Here is a 13,025-nt window from a genome sequence, read left to right as displayed (position 1 = left end):
ATATATAATTTGTTAATTTTTTGATGAATACAATTTTTTTTTTAATTATTTTTAATTCTTATTTTATGTTTTATTTACTTATTTCATTCAATTGTAATTATAATCTGTGAATTCTCAAGAATGCTTGTTGAGTCAATAGAAACTGAGAAAACTGTCAATGAACAGATAGATGCAACCTTGTTATCATCGCACAATGGAATGGATATTAAAGAAAATATATGATAGCACTCACCTGATATAATAATCATTCCTGATGAGCAGCAGGTGCTGGATGATGGATAGGAAGTAAGGTTCTGAGCCCGTGTCTTTCACCATGTTGGACAGGAGATGGTACACTTCACCCATATCAGTGCATAGATGGTTAAGGACACAACTGCACACACTGCTTGCCATGCAGTAAAACAATGTTTATCTAAACATGCCATTTCAATATGTATGGATATAAAATTGTATATAAGACTGTAACGGCAGGACAAATCCGACAAATTATTATTTGTTTGTATTACTATTTAACAAATAATCCAACAGACCCCCTCACCCAACAACCAGACTGGGTGCCGGGATGTCTGTGAACGATCCCCCAGGACCCTGGTTACATTTTTATCATGTAGAAAGAATCCCCCCCCTACTTAATTCACTTTGAAACAGACACATACTGCCCATAGGAAAGGACTTCTTTCATTAATTCATAGCCAAACCTTTCTATAAATGACTATGCATATCCCAAGGTCACTGTGTGTATTATTACTGTTCTTGTATATTGTCTTTTGTATTGTATACTGTTTTATGCATGCTTATGATACTACCATTAGTTAATGTAACCTCACCTATAGCATGTTTGGTATCTACAAATTTGTATTTTGATGATCTAAATTAGCGTGTATATGTTGATACCCATGCAACATATTAAGTGTTCTAGGAATCTTTAATAGTTTTTGCATCAACACCATGCTCGAAGACAAAGACTCTTTCCCTCGGAAAGTTTAAGTTACCCTTGGCTCACTGACCCCATGGAGGTGTGACCTCCACAGAAGTTAAAAGGCACTGTCAGAGTGACCTCACGCTCTTCTCTCTTCTTTGGCTCTTACCCTTTTGCCTCTTAGACATCCAGTCTGTAGGATTTCTATCATGACACAGATATGCCATTGAATCAACCATCATGAGGTCTAAACTAATCACCTCATCACATGACTCCAATATTCTGGGTCGACTTCCGGTCAGTCATGTCGTCATCTACTCCGAGGAGTGATGAAAAACTAATCAAATCAGGAGATAACACAGAGATCTTTTGTATCAGGACTATAACCTATAGATACCTCGTGATGTCTTGTGATCGCCAAATGAATAGAACCCGTGTAGACACAGGAAGGATTTTTCGCTGATACCCTCAGGCCTGCAAACACTGGATCTATACGTGACCATCACATGACTCTTAACCACCGCGTGACTTTTATGGACCATAGGACTTTCTCTGTCCTCCCCCTTTTCCTACTTTCCAGAAAAGCGCGCGTTTCTCCAGTCACAGACAAAGAAACAGAAGTTACACAGACAATTCAAAAGACAATCATTTAAAAGTATAAAAGGGCAACTATATTCACAAATAATATGTTTTATGTCTTATATATGTTTGATGTGTTTCCTGTAATCGGTGCAATCAAGAGATAACACAGAGATCTTTTGTATCAGGACTATAACCTATAGATACCTCGTGATGTCTTGTGATCGCCAAATGAATAGAACCCGTGTAGACACAGGAAGGATTTTTCGCTGATACCCTCAGGCCTGCAAACACTGGATCTATACATGTCCATCACATGACTCTTAACCACCGCGTGACTTTTATGGACCATAGGACTTTCTCTGTCCTCCCCCTTTTCCTACTTTCCAGAAAAGCGCGCGTTTCTCCAGTCACAGACAAAGAAACAGAAGTTACACAGACAATTCAAAAGACAATCATTTAAAAGTATAAAAGGGCAACTATATTCCCAAATAATATGTTTTGTGCCTTTCTATGCTTTCTGTTTGATGTGTTATTGAAACCTATGATATTTTAATCTTTGCCTTATAACTTTTCCTTTTAGTAGATAAGATTATTAATGTGTATGCAAACTACCTGTTATTTGATGTTGAACGAAAGCTTGTTTTATTCCCACAACATTGAAATTAGTGAAAAGCTGTTATTTTGAACAGTGTGTGTAGTACGACACTTTATAGAAGTATTAACAAAATATTTGCAGAGACATTTCTCCCACGTGATGCCTTGAACAGCATGTTAATTTATGCACGAGAAGGGAACCACACAGGGCGTGGCTAAGCCTTGCAACAAGTCGATTGGAAGTTCGCGTCTTGGGGCGGACCAAAATCAGCCTGCTTAAAAATGGACACAAAGCCCTCGTGGCTTGCTCGCTTGCTCTCTCTCTCTCTAGACCTTTGGTTCTTCGCCTTGGTGACCGCGCTACAAAGCGCTCACATGCTGTAACATCATGCGAGCGAGACTCCAGAACTCAAACACTTCAGTTGAAACTTTGTGACTGCCAGAGATCTTCAAAAGCCTAAAGTCTTACAAACTCAGACTCTTTCAGAAGAACTGCCAAAGCCTCTGTGTTACCAGGAAACCCCATTCATCAGAAGGGCATCCCCAGAAACTACGTCATCCAGACGCCAGATCAGCAACCAATCAAATGCACTAGTATTCCCTCAAGCAGCCAACAAGGGAACTCAATTCAGCTTTCCAGCTAAAGCGCAAGTAACAAGCAAAATCTTTTCATCTCGTGCTGAATGGGTGCTGAAATAATTAAGCAAGTAACGATAAGACAAATCTCTGTTAAAGTTAAACTCTGCTCAGATCTTAGTTACCTAGCTCGTAGCTTATAAATTATCACAAACATGTATTAACCTGTGATATTACAAATATTCAAATTGGTAAAATATACTGATGTTAACGTCTCGCTGGACGACCGTTGATAAAGTGTAAACTATCCATTTTGGAATCAGTTCAATCAGGTTGATTTTGAATCTTAAGATTCGATTCCCCCCTCTGAAAACCTGAGCTAAAATAAAAGAGTTAATTTTCCCTTTTTCCTTACAAGTCCGACTGCGATCCACGGGACCTCCCCCATGCCGGCAGGACATCAAAGTTGCAGCAAGCCATGTTGCAACTTTTCATCTGAGAGAAAACTCTCCTGACCACAACTGAGTCAGGACAACATCTTTGAAGTTGTCATTCTTCAACCCGGAAAAATGTAATCACAACATCAACACCACCGAACCATCAAGACTTACATCCAAGACTGCATCCAGATGCTCGTTCAATGGCCAAGGCAATGCAAGTATCATACATTTCACCAAACTAAACAGAAGTTTAGTATAAACTGTAAACTCTATTGTAAAACGGCACTGATGATTTCTGCTCAGGTGGTTAACTGACTCATTTTCCGTAACTGCGTTTCTCTAATCGTTTCATTCATCCACTTTAACTCCCCTGTGTATGTATGTGTGTGTGTGTGTGTGTGTGTGTGTGTGTTTGTTAGACTAGTTTTGTGTTAGTGTTTAGTTTATAAACCTTTTGTGCACAAATTACACGAGTTTCTGATTCTGTCACTGCTTATGGATAACGTTCCTTTAACGTTCACTGGACAAACTGATTAGTTGATGGTAATATTAATTCTGCTACAGTTACTACTGGCAGCTGATATAAGTAACTGTAATTAATTATAATTCATTTTAATTATTTATATACATTTCCCTTTTGAGCTAATTTGCTACACTGCATATACACGGGAGTGATTGTAATATGAAGTGCAGTAGTATAATTCTAAGATGAGAAAGAACAATAAAATGCAAGAAATACAACTAAAGGTGAATAGCCATCATTCACTGGAAATTGCTTGCTTGTTTTAATTCAGATGGAGGGCTGAGTCAAAGTATGAGTCTAACCAGAACTGATGCCATCTTCCTGCATTCTAAAGTATCTTTAGTGATCTAATTTGCTAACGTGCAAACACAAGGTATTGAAGAAAAGTGACAGAGGAAATACCTCTTCTGCCAGTTCATACCCTGGCTCTGGACATGAATCAAATGAAAATTATTTTAGTTTGATTATTTAAAGTAATAAAATATGGATCAGTCACTTCCTTTTTATATTTATTTATTTTCTGGACTGAAATCCCGTCTTCAGTTTGTCTTGCTTGTCTCCAAAACAGAAGAAATTTACTCTTAAACTTGCAGAGTATTGATTAAATGTCCAACATCTCCTCTCCCTGAGGAGAAAGGGCAGTGGCTTTCCATGTCTAAAATACAGGTGCATCTCAATAAATTAGAATGTCATGGAAAAGTTCATTTATTTCATGGAAAAGTTCATTTATTTCAGTAATTCAACTCAAATTGTGAAACTCGTGTATTAAATAAATTCAATGCAACTTCAGTCTGTGTGCATTGAATTTATTTAATACACGAGTTTCACAATTTGAGTTGAATTACTGAAATAGATGAACTTTTCCACGACATTCTAATTTATTGAGAAGCACGTGTAGATGTAAGATCAGATAGTCATCATAGTCTTTTTTATTATTATTATATCAAGAACTGACGCCCCAACCCTCACTGCTATGCCCACTTCAATTAAATAAATGACCGGCAATCTATTTTCAATAGTGGCAAGCTAAAGCCTATGATGATTAACAGTAGCAGCTCATTAATTGTTTCTACTAACGGTCCTACAATGGAGTTATTACAACAATGCTCACTTTTTAAAAAAAAGTGATTTTTAATAAACTACAATCTTTGTAAATATGGGCAAAAATAATTTAAGGAATTGTGTGTCTATTTGTCGTGCTGCACTGAGCAGAGGTGGGTGAAAATTTTTACAATTTGGTTTTGACAATGACTGTTGAAATATCTCAACGCTGACTGCAGGGTGATGCACTGGTTGGACTGGAACACACTTTCTTGAGCCGCCACAATCACTCCTTCCCTTCCACTGAGATAGAAATCAAAAAGATGTGGAGCCTCAATATTTAGAGAAAATTTTTTTTTAAAAGATACAGCAGGTCTGTTTCAATTTAAATAACATCTGTCTCAGGTTAGAGAATTATATATTCTTTAAAATAATATTAACTATAAACCATATAAACGATATATATAGTGTATATGTAACACTATACTGTATATTTATGGAACAATAATAAAATGGAACGTTAAGCCTTCTAGCCACTGCACTGCACTTTAAAAACTGCCCTTGCAGCAAACCAATCTGCCCCAACACTGATGTACATTTTCTAATTAACTCATATCATTTCAGTTATTCATAAGGTTGTGAGTGCACCCCATGTTCAGTCAACTCAATGTGAGAATACAAGCAACTTCAGAGCATTATTGCTGATAACACAGGTGATCTGCTTAAGTGAATTATTTTCTCCACACTTCAAAACCAGCAAAATGCACCAGAAAGCCATTCTCTCTATTAAGCAGGGCCACGAGTGTGCACACAGACAAAACGTTTTCTCAAAAACATGTACATTCATGTTGCCACATATTATTGTAGCCCAGTCCGTGCTGAATACGGTGTTATTAGACTTTAGCCATTAATTTTTTGATACTGAAAAAAAAAAAAAATGTCAGGGCATGTCAAAACTTCTCCAGGGCCCCAAAACACCCTCAGACCCCAGAGAGTTAAGCAGGCACTCTACAAATACTCTAATGACTGGTAGCAATTAAATAAATAAAATTATATAGGTAAACATAGGTAAACATTCATAAAAATATTAATTTGTTATTATTATTATTATCATTATATTACTCTCTCTAACTAAATATTCATAAAGCAGCCTGAGAGAAAACGAGGAAGGTGGTGGAATTGGAAATAATAATAATAATAATAATAATAATAAATCAATTTTTTGAATGCTTAAATAAATATAATACATATGTAACATCTCTATAGGTAAATATTCATAAAGCAGCCTGAAAGAAAACGAGCAGGGTGGGATTGGAAAACGTTTGGTGTTTAAAAAGAAAAGAGGGGGCAAAGAACTGAGAAAGACAGAGACCGTTGCTTAGACACGCATATTACACAAGGCACTTACAGATCAATGCCAAATTGTCCTTAGAGACATTTGACAATGACTGTTGAAATATCTCAACGCTGACTGCAGGGTGATGCACTGGTTGGACTGGAACACACTTTCTTGAGCCGCCACAATCACTCCTTCCCTTCCACTGAGATAGAAATCAAAAAGATGTGGAGCCTCAATATTTAGAGAAAATTTTTTTTTAAAAGATACAGCAGGTCTGTTTCAATTTAAATAACATCTGTCTCAGGTTAGAGAATTATATATTCTTTAAAATAATATTAACTATAAACCATATAAACGATATATATAGTGTATATGTAACACTATACTGTATATTTATGGAACAATAATAAAATGGAACGTTAAGCCTTCTAGCCACTGCACTGCACTTTAAAAACTGCCCTTGCAGCAAACCAATCTGCCCCAGCACTGCTGTACATTTTCTAATTAACTCATATCGTTTCAGTTATTCATAAGGTTGTGAGTGTATCCCATGTTCTGTCAACTCAATGTGAGAATACAAGCATCTTCAGAGCATTATTGCTGATAACACAGGTGATCTGCTTAAGTGAATTATTTTCTCTACACTTCAAAACCAGCAAAATGCACCAGCAAGCCATTCTCTCTATTAAGCAGGGCCACGAGTGTGCACACAGACACACACCGTCTGTGCATATTTGTATTTTGGGCATGTTTGCAGTAATGTACTGGTGGGGAAGGTGATGCATAAACATGAGCTGTATCTGTATGGAACTGAGCAATACAAAAGACAGAGAGCGAGGGTCAATCAATCACACTGCCCAACTTGCAATTCATATTCAACAGCTTCCTGAAGTCGCTATAGTGGCCAGAACTAAACCAGAAGTGCTATACTACTACTACTACCACTACCAATAATAATTATTATAATATGTTACACTTTTTTTCTGCTCTGGGTGATGTAACATCTCTATAGGTAAATATTCATAAAGCAGCCTGAAAGAAAACGAGCAGGGTGGGATTGGAAAACGTTTGGTGTTTAAAAAGAAAAGAGGGGGCAAAGAACTGAGAAAGACAGAGACCGTTGCTTAGACACGCATATTACACAAGGCACTTACAGATCAATGCCAAATTGTCCTTAGAGACAAATGTTGTGTCTCTTACACAGTTGGGTGCTCACGAAAATCATTAGTCCAGACAGCCTGAACTAAAACTCTGGCTTCTCCATCATTTCAGCGAAGCTTTCCCTCTGAGAGCTTATGGAAAGAGGGCGAAACGATAAAAACCATAAAAAACCAGCACTAAAACAACCAAAAAAATATGCTTTGCTCTTTTTCAAATTCAGCGAATGACTTCAAGCTACTTTATAAAGGGTACTGTGAGGATACACACAAATCCAGAAGCTACTGCATATGGCTGCCACGTACGCAGCTGTGGCCTGAAGGGTCAAATGCAGATGTATAAACAGGGAGAAAATAAGTGTGAACCGATTTCCATAGCCGCGTGGCATAGTCTATCCGCAGATTTGAGGGGGAATGAAACAGAGGAGAGGTGAGCGTAGAGGTTGCTCTCTGTGTCTCTGGAATGTCAGTATAATGAGCTGTGGGCCAGAGAAGGATGCTGGGATATGTGCGTGGTGTTGATGTGAAGAGATTTGTTTACCACCAGAGTTGCCAGAGGCTGGACTGGAATTGAAAAAAAAAATAAAAATAAAAAACCTGATTCTCAAATCCCTTCCGAATGAACTGGAGGTCTTGGCTTTAGACCCATGAGCCACACCGGGCGCCCTTGCGGCTGCATGCACACACAAGGCAGCGGTAAAAAGGATATTCCATCTCTGCGCGGATGTCATCTAGTCGGTGAGACAGTTCGATGGAATCCTCCTCCTTATTTTCATTAAACACCTTCAGCTGAATGTCGAGCTCCTCCGTCTCCTTCAGCTCCTGTGATTACAGAGGTTGACATGAAAGGAATGAGTGACTTATGATGTGTCGTCATATAACATTGATAATATAACAGGAAGAAAAAGTCTGCTTTTTGGACATTTTAAACTATTTTTTAAGGCCTTGGATTGAACCGATTTGAGTTTTGTGGCTTTTATTTCATGACTTTGCTCTGTCAGCTATGAGGCCATGCTAGTGTACTTCTAAATGTTGACCAGTTCACTTTTAGCAAATAAATATATGCATTCAAAATTTACAGTTTGCAGACATTAATTATCCTCAAAACAAGAAGTGCAAAAATGGAAAGATAACAAAATGTCTGTATGTCTTGCCCAAATTTCCTGTTTAAGAAGGAAATACACCCCAGGATCTCCATGCTCATCTAAGATATTCAGGTGACAGCGTTAAAATTCTCTTAAAACGGTCATGATTTATATTGGCACAATAAGTAATATTGTTAAAAAAGAAAAAACCCCCCCCAAAAAAAAAAAAAAAAAAAACAGAGCCCCTTTAAGGTGGATGCCAAATGAGGAGAGGCTACAGTCTGCCAGTAATGAATCAATAGCCTATTGGCTAATTTTCAATATGTTTGCCACTGAACATTAATTTTGGATTGAACTAATTTTGAAGTTTACAATGAAAAATGCTGTTTTATAAGAGAAGTTTTGCAACTGGTCAAAAACAGTGTAACATCTCATTCATTTGTATGGCATCTGCAATGGAGTCATTGACTGTCATACAACTCTGGCAGCAATTTAATGACATCAAGGATATAATGTGATTGGTTATCAAGGTACGCAGAAGTTGGTATCTCTCCATAATAATAGGGACATCTTTGAGAAAGCTGTGCTTGTCAAGTGATTCAAAACTCAGGTGTCAATTAAAACCATAAGTCTGATTAGTGTTGTATAGCGCTGAGAGTCAATCTGTTTTTCTATGTTACACAGATTGTCTTGCTATGTATACCAGTAACAAATGCGATAGATCTAAAGGGTTTAGAGAGAGAGAGATAAAGAAAGAGAGGATAAAATAGGTGTACTTTACAACTCCACTATGAATCACTGCTGGTGTAGTTTATAGATGGTGAAAAGCCAAATGTAATCCAATTCCTGTAGTTATCAATCAATGGACTATACTTCAGGCATGCCATCTGTCTTAAAGGAACAGCCAATCAGAGAGAAAGAGAGCTCGCTATGCCGCAGTAGGAGGCAGGACTAAGTCTCTCTCGCTCTCTAGCGCGCACGCGCACACACACACACACACACACACACACATCCATCTCCAGAAATGTGTATTTTCATTTCATCAGACACCATATTCTATCTCTCCTTGAGGATTTAGTGCATCTCATTTGTCTTTCACTTTGTTTCTTTCCCTTTGCACTTGCCATTTTGAGGATAATAAAACCTGGAAACTCATTATTCACAATTAGAGAACAATGTCATATTTAATTGTCCTATTAAACTTTCAAATACATTATTCATAAATTAAGATAAGCTCATCATATGCAGGGGTAGATTAAGATAATTATAATAATTGCAGCAATAATATGGAGAGCAGTCAAAATGACTTATTAAGAGTGACGAAATGCCCACATAAATGAGATGGTGAGTGATGTGCTGGCCTGGTTGTGGGTTTTGTGGCAGCGTGGAGCAGAGATCTGCGAGCTGATTGATAATGATGTGTGAGGGGAATGGCCTTTATGAAACAAAGCTGTGCCATTAGGGAGGAGGACAGCAAACCAGGGCACATTTTAGCTGTTTTCAATAGTTTTGTTCATTTGTTCAAAAGTTTTCATTTGTTCCATAAAGCAATTTTTCCAATCTTCTTTTTTTTTTCTTTTAGCTTTCACTGATGTAATTTTAATCCCAAACACTTCAATTAGAAAATAACATCTGTCATTTGATTACAAAAATGCTTTTGTACATCTGCAGTTTAAGTATTTTTTCGACTTATTTACTAACTTACATTAACCACAAAAGAAAACCTAATGAGCATATATCATATTATAAGAAAAGAAGAAAAAATAATCAGTGTTAAAATTAAAAATAGTGCACAAATCTAATAAACAATTAAAGTAATGAAGTACAAAAAATTACAATAGAATAAATCAGAAAAAATGAAATGATAAAGCAAAAGTTATACTCACTGGTAGGATCTTCTTGAGGCCGCAGCGCAGAAACTCATTTCGTAAGTGTATCCTGAAGTCTAAATCATCTGGCGATGTAACGAGGGCATTGATCAGCTGCATGCAGGCCACCTGTATTCATACACACACACACACACACACACACACACCACCACCATCATTTAATGCAAGCAAATTCTTAGAATCATCCCTTTGGCGATAAATGATTAAAACGTAGTGCTCTGCAACAGCCTCTTATTCATACTGCTCTCATCTCTCATCTTAAAGAAAAAAATCTATATATCACATTACATAAAATAAAATGAATTCATAAGGATGGAAGAGGCAGTTGCCACTGTGAAGGACTGGGAGAGAAAAATGGTAAAAATGAAGGGAAAAGATGCAAGTGGATTATTAAAGCTGTCCAGAGGAAGGAGGGATGGAAGGAGGGAGCAGGCCTGGCTGAACAGATGTGTATTTTTAATTGATTTATCAGACCAGGGTAGTGGGCAGGGAGGAGTGCTGATGGTTCTTAACAGGCTATAAGGTGGCTCCAGGGAGCTGGCCAGGACGAGAAGGAATGCTATTCGCTTGGTTGATCAATGCAGAGTGGAAAGATCATTCTTGACGGACATGCGAACAGTCTTCTTATACATTCACCAGCCTTGGCCTGGGCTTTTGGAGATGCTGTTGGCCTACATGTGCTATTCTCCTGCATGATTTTATTTGTCAGGAGCAGCTCCATCATTCTGACTCTCGCTTGTTCTGCCTTTGTTCGGCCACAAAAACAGAAACCTGACTTGAGTCAAGGAAAAGACACTGCTTAAACATTTAGGACATGACAGCCATTTGGAGGAGATGCATAAGTTTGATTGACTTTTTTTTTCCAGGGGATGTTAGGAAGAAAGCTTGAATTAATTCAGTGGAGAGGAAAAAAACAGAACAGAGTTGTGTGTGTGTATTCAGGGCATGTTGGCTGTAATGGCTGCTCTGAACAAAAACAAAATCAAAAACCAACATTTTCATTAACTGAAATAAAATAAAAACGTAACTGGGAAAAAAATTGTATGACTCCAAAAAAAAAATCGCAATACTACAGTGCTGAGACTGCTGAAAATTTTAAATTATACCAGTGCATTAACTTAGGCGGGCCTAAAATGAAATTAAATGAAATAAAAATACAAATTGAAAATAGAAAACTTTAAAACCCCTGTGAAAGTAAAAAAAAACGAAAAAAAAAACACTCTAAATCAAAATTAATTAATTCTTAAAAATGCTGCTTTTCACAGTAGTTGTCTTGGGTTCAGGAGCAGCCCGTTGGCATCAGGAACCATAACACTATTCTTAATTCCTTCTCTCAAAGTCCCAGCTACCCAGAGGCTGCAGCAGGGGAACACGACGAGGCCCACTTTGCTCCCATCGTGCAACAGTATGCCTCCAAATCACCAAAATTCGTAAATCTTCTCATATTCCCATTTGAGCAATTATTTCAATTTGAATTATTGAAGAGACCCACGGAGGGAATCTCGATCGTTCATTGAGTTCTCCGGAGGGCAAATGCATTTCGTCATCAACACATTTGGAACGATATTGCAGATAGGGTGCTGGTGCAGGTTGAGGAACTTATTTTCCTTTATGGGTTGAGTTTGCAATGATGAGCTTCTGCAGCACAGTGCCTGAGGTGGATTCCAGCAGAGTAATTAAAAAACAGCACTGTTGGGACGGTTTTAAGTTTGCTTGCTTGCGTCACTGAGATGGTGTGACGGCAAAACACATTTTAATCACGTTTAAAAAGTCAGGCTCTGCAGCCCATCGCAGGTTTTAAAAGTGTTCATTTCTTTTAACCGCCAGCATTGGTGAGGTGTTTTAATTTACTTCACAATTAGCGGTGGTTCTTTTCATTAAAAGCCTTTTTTCAAGGAGGAAAACAAGGCACCAAATCAAAGGGATTCATTCCTCCCTTCTCCTCTCGCTCGGCCTGTATCATATCGTCGTCTTCATTGCTCTCTCAACAGCAACACAACGATTAGGGATTTGGTTAATGAATGTGTGAGAGTGTCTTGTTGTGCTTGGTCACAGATCACTGCAGTCTGTGGAGAAGCAGAGAATGATAAATACAGGTGTGGTGCTGCATCCTTGCCCTTTTGATTCGGTTCCTCTGAGACCAGCCTGGAGAATGCAGAGGAAAAAGTAAGAAGGGAAGATGATAAAGTAAGCATCTCTCATTTTTTTTGGTTGTTGTTGTCGCTAGTTTCCAGAGCTCCAAGTTCTTTGTGTGACCTGGTTGGGGCTGATTAGGGTTTAGAATGCACCTCCTGTTCCATTAGAATAGCCAGCAGCTAGCTTCCATCTTGTGGTGTAGGTGGCAGGGTTGACAGACGACCACAGAACACAGTGACAAGAGGGATAGGGGGACTTGTTTACATGTCAAGCTGAGCCGGGGTGCAGAAGAGCTTTGAGTGACAGATGTGCCAATTTCTACCTGGCTCCAGCATCAAAAAGAGCATTGGGAGTGAAGAGGCCTCACACATTGACTGACACTAAACAGAGCAGATCTATATCTGCTGCCCTGGGCAAGCAGAATTCTACTAATTATTTGAAATAAGTTAAATAAAACATGAGGACATATAAAATAAAAAAAAATAAAAAAATATATTATATATATATGATGTTGATGTGTGTTCTACTTGAATATTCCTTGCTCGTTCCAGAGAATAACAGAAGCATCATAAATAAATTCAGACACAGGCTAAAGAACATGCCCAAAGATATAAACATACATCAAATGAAATTAAATTAAATAAAAAAATAAATAAAATGATAATAGCAATATAAAATTTATTAAATAACAGATAATATAGCAAATAAAAAATAAATACAATTAAAAAATTATACAGAAACAAT

General features: G+C 37.7%; 1 protein-coding gene across 1 annotated transcript in view; it reads right to left on the bottom strand.

Annotated features, from left to right (window-relative positions):
* The window catches only part of LOC107724831 (protein diaphanous homolog 2-like), a 471,924-nt gene that overhangs the window by 311,473 nt on the left and 147,426 nt on the right, over positions 1 to 13,025 (bottom strand). The window contains exons 13-15 of the mRNA XM_016533907.1: positions 10,143 to 10,253; positions 7,881 to 7,993; positions 233 to 349 (exon numbers count right to left, since the gene is read on the bottom strand). Of these exons, the coding sequence (XP_016389393.1) occupies positions 233 to 349; positions 7,881 to 7,993; positions 10,143 to 10,253 (341 nt within the window). The remainder of the gene's footprint in view (positions 1 to 232; positions 350 to 7,880; positions 7,994 to 10,142; positions 10,254 to 13,025) is intronic.

The sequence above is a fragment of the Sinocyclocheilus rhinocerous genome, unplaced genomic scaffold (genome assembly GCF_001515625.1).
Source record: "Sinocyclocheilus rhinocerous isolate Xijiao unplaced genomic scaffold, SAMN03320098_v1.1 scaffold1687, whole genome shotgun sequence".
In the NCBI taxonomy this organism is placed as follows: Eukaryota; Metazoa; Chordata; class Actinopteri; order Cypriniformes; family Cyprinidae; genus Sinocyclocheilus; species Sinocyclocheilus rhinocerous.
The sequence above is the reverse complement of the archived record's forward strand: the minus strand, read 5'-3'. Positions and strand labels throughout refer to the sequence as shown.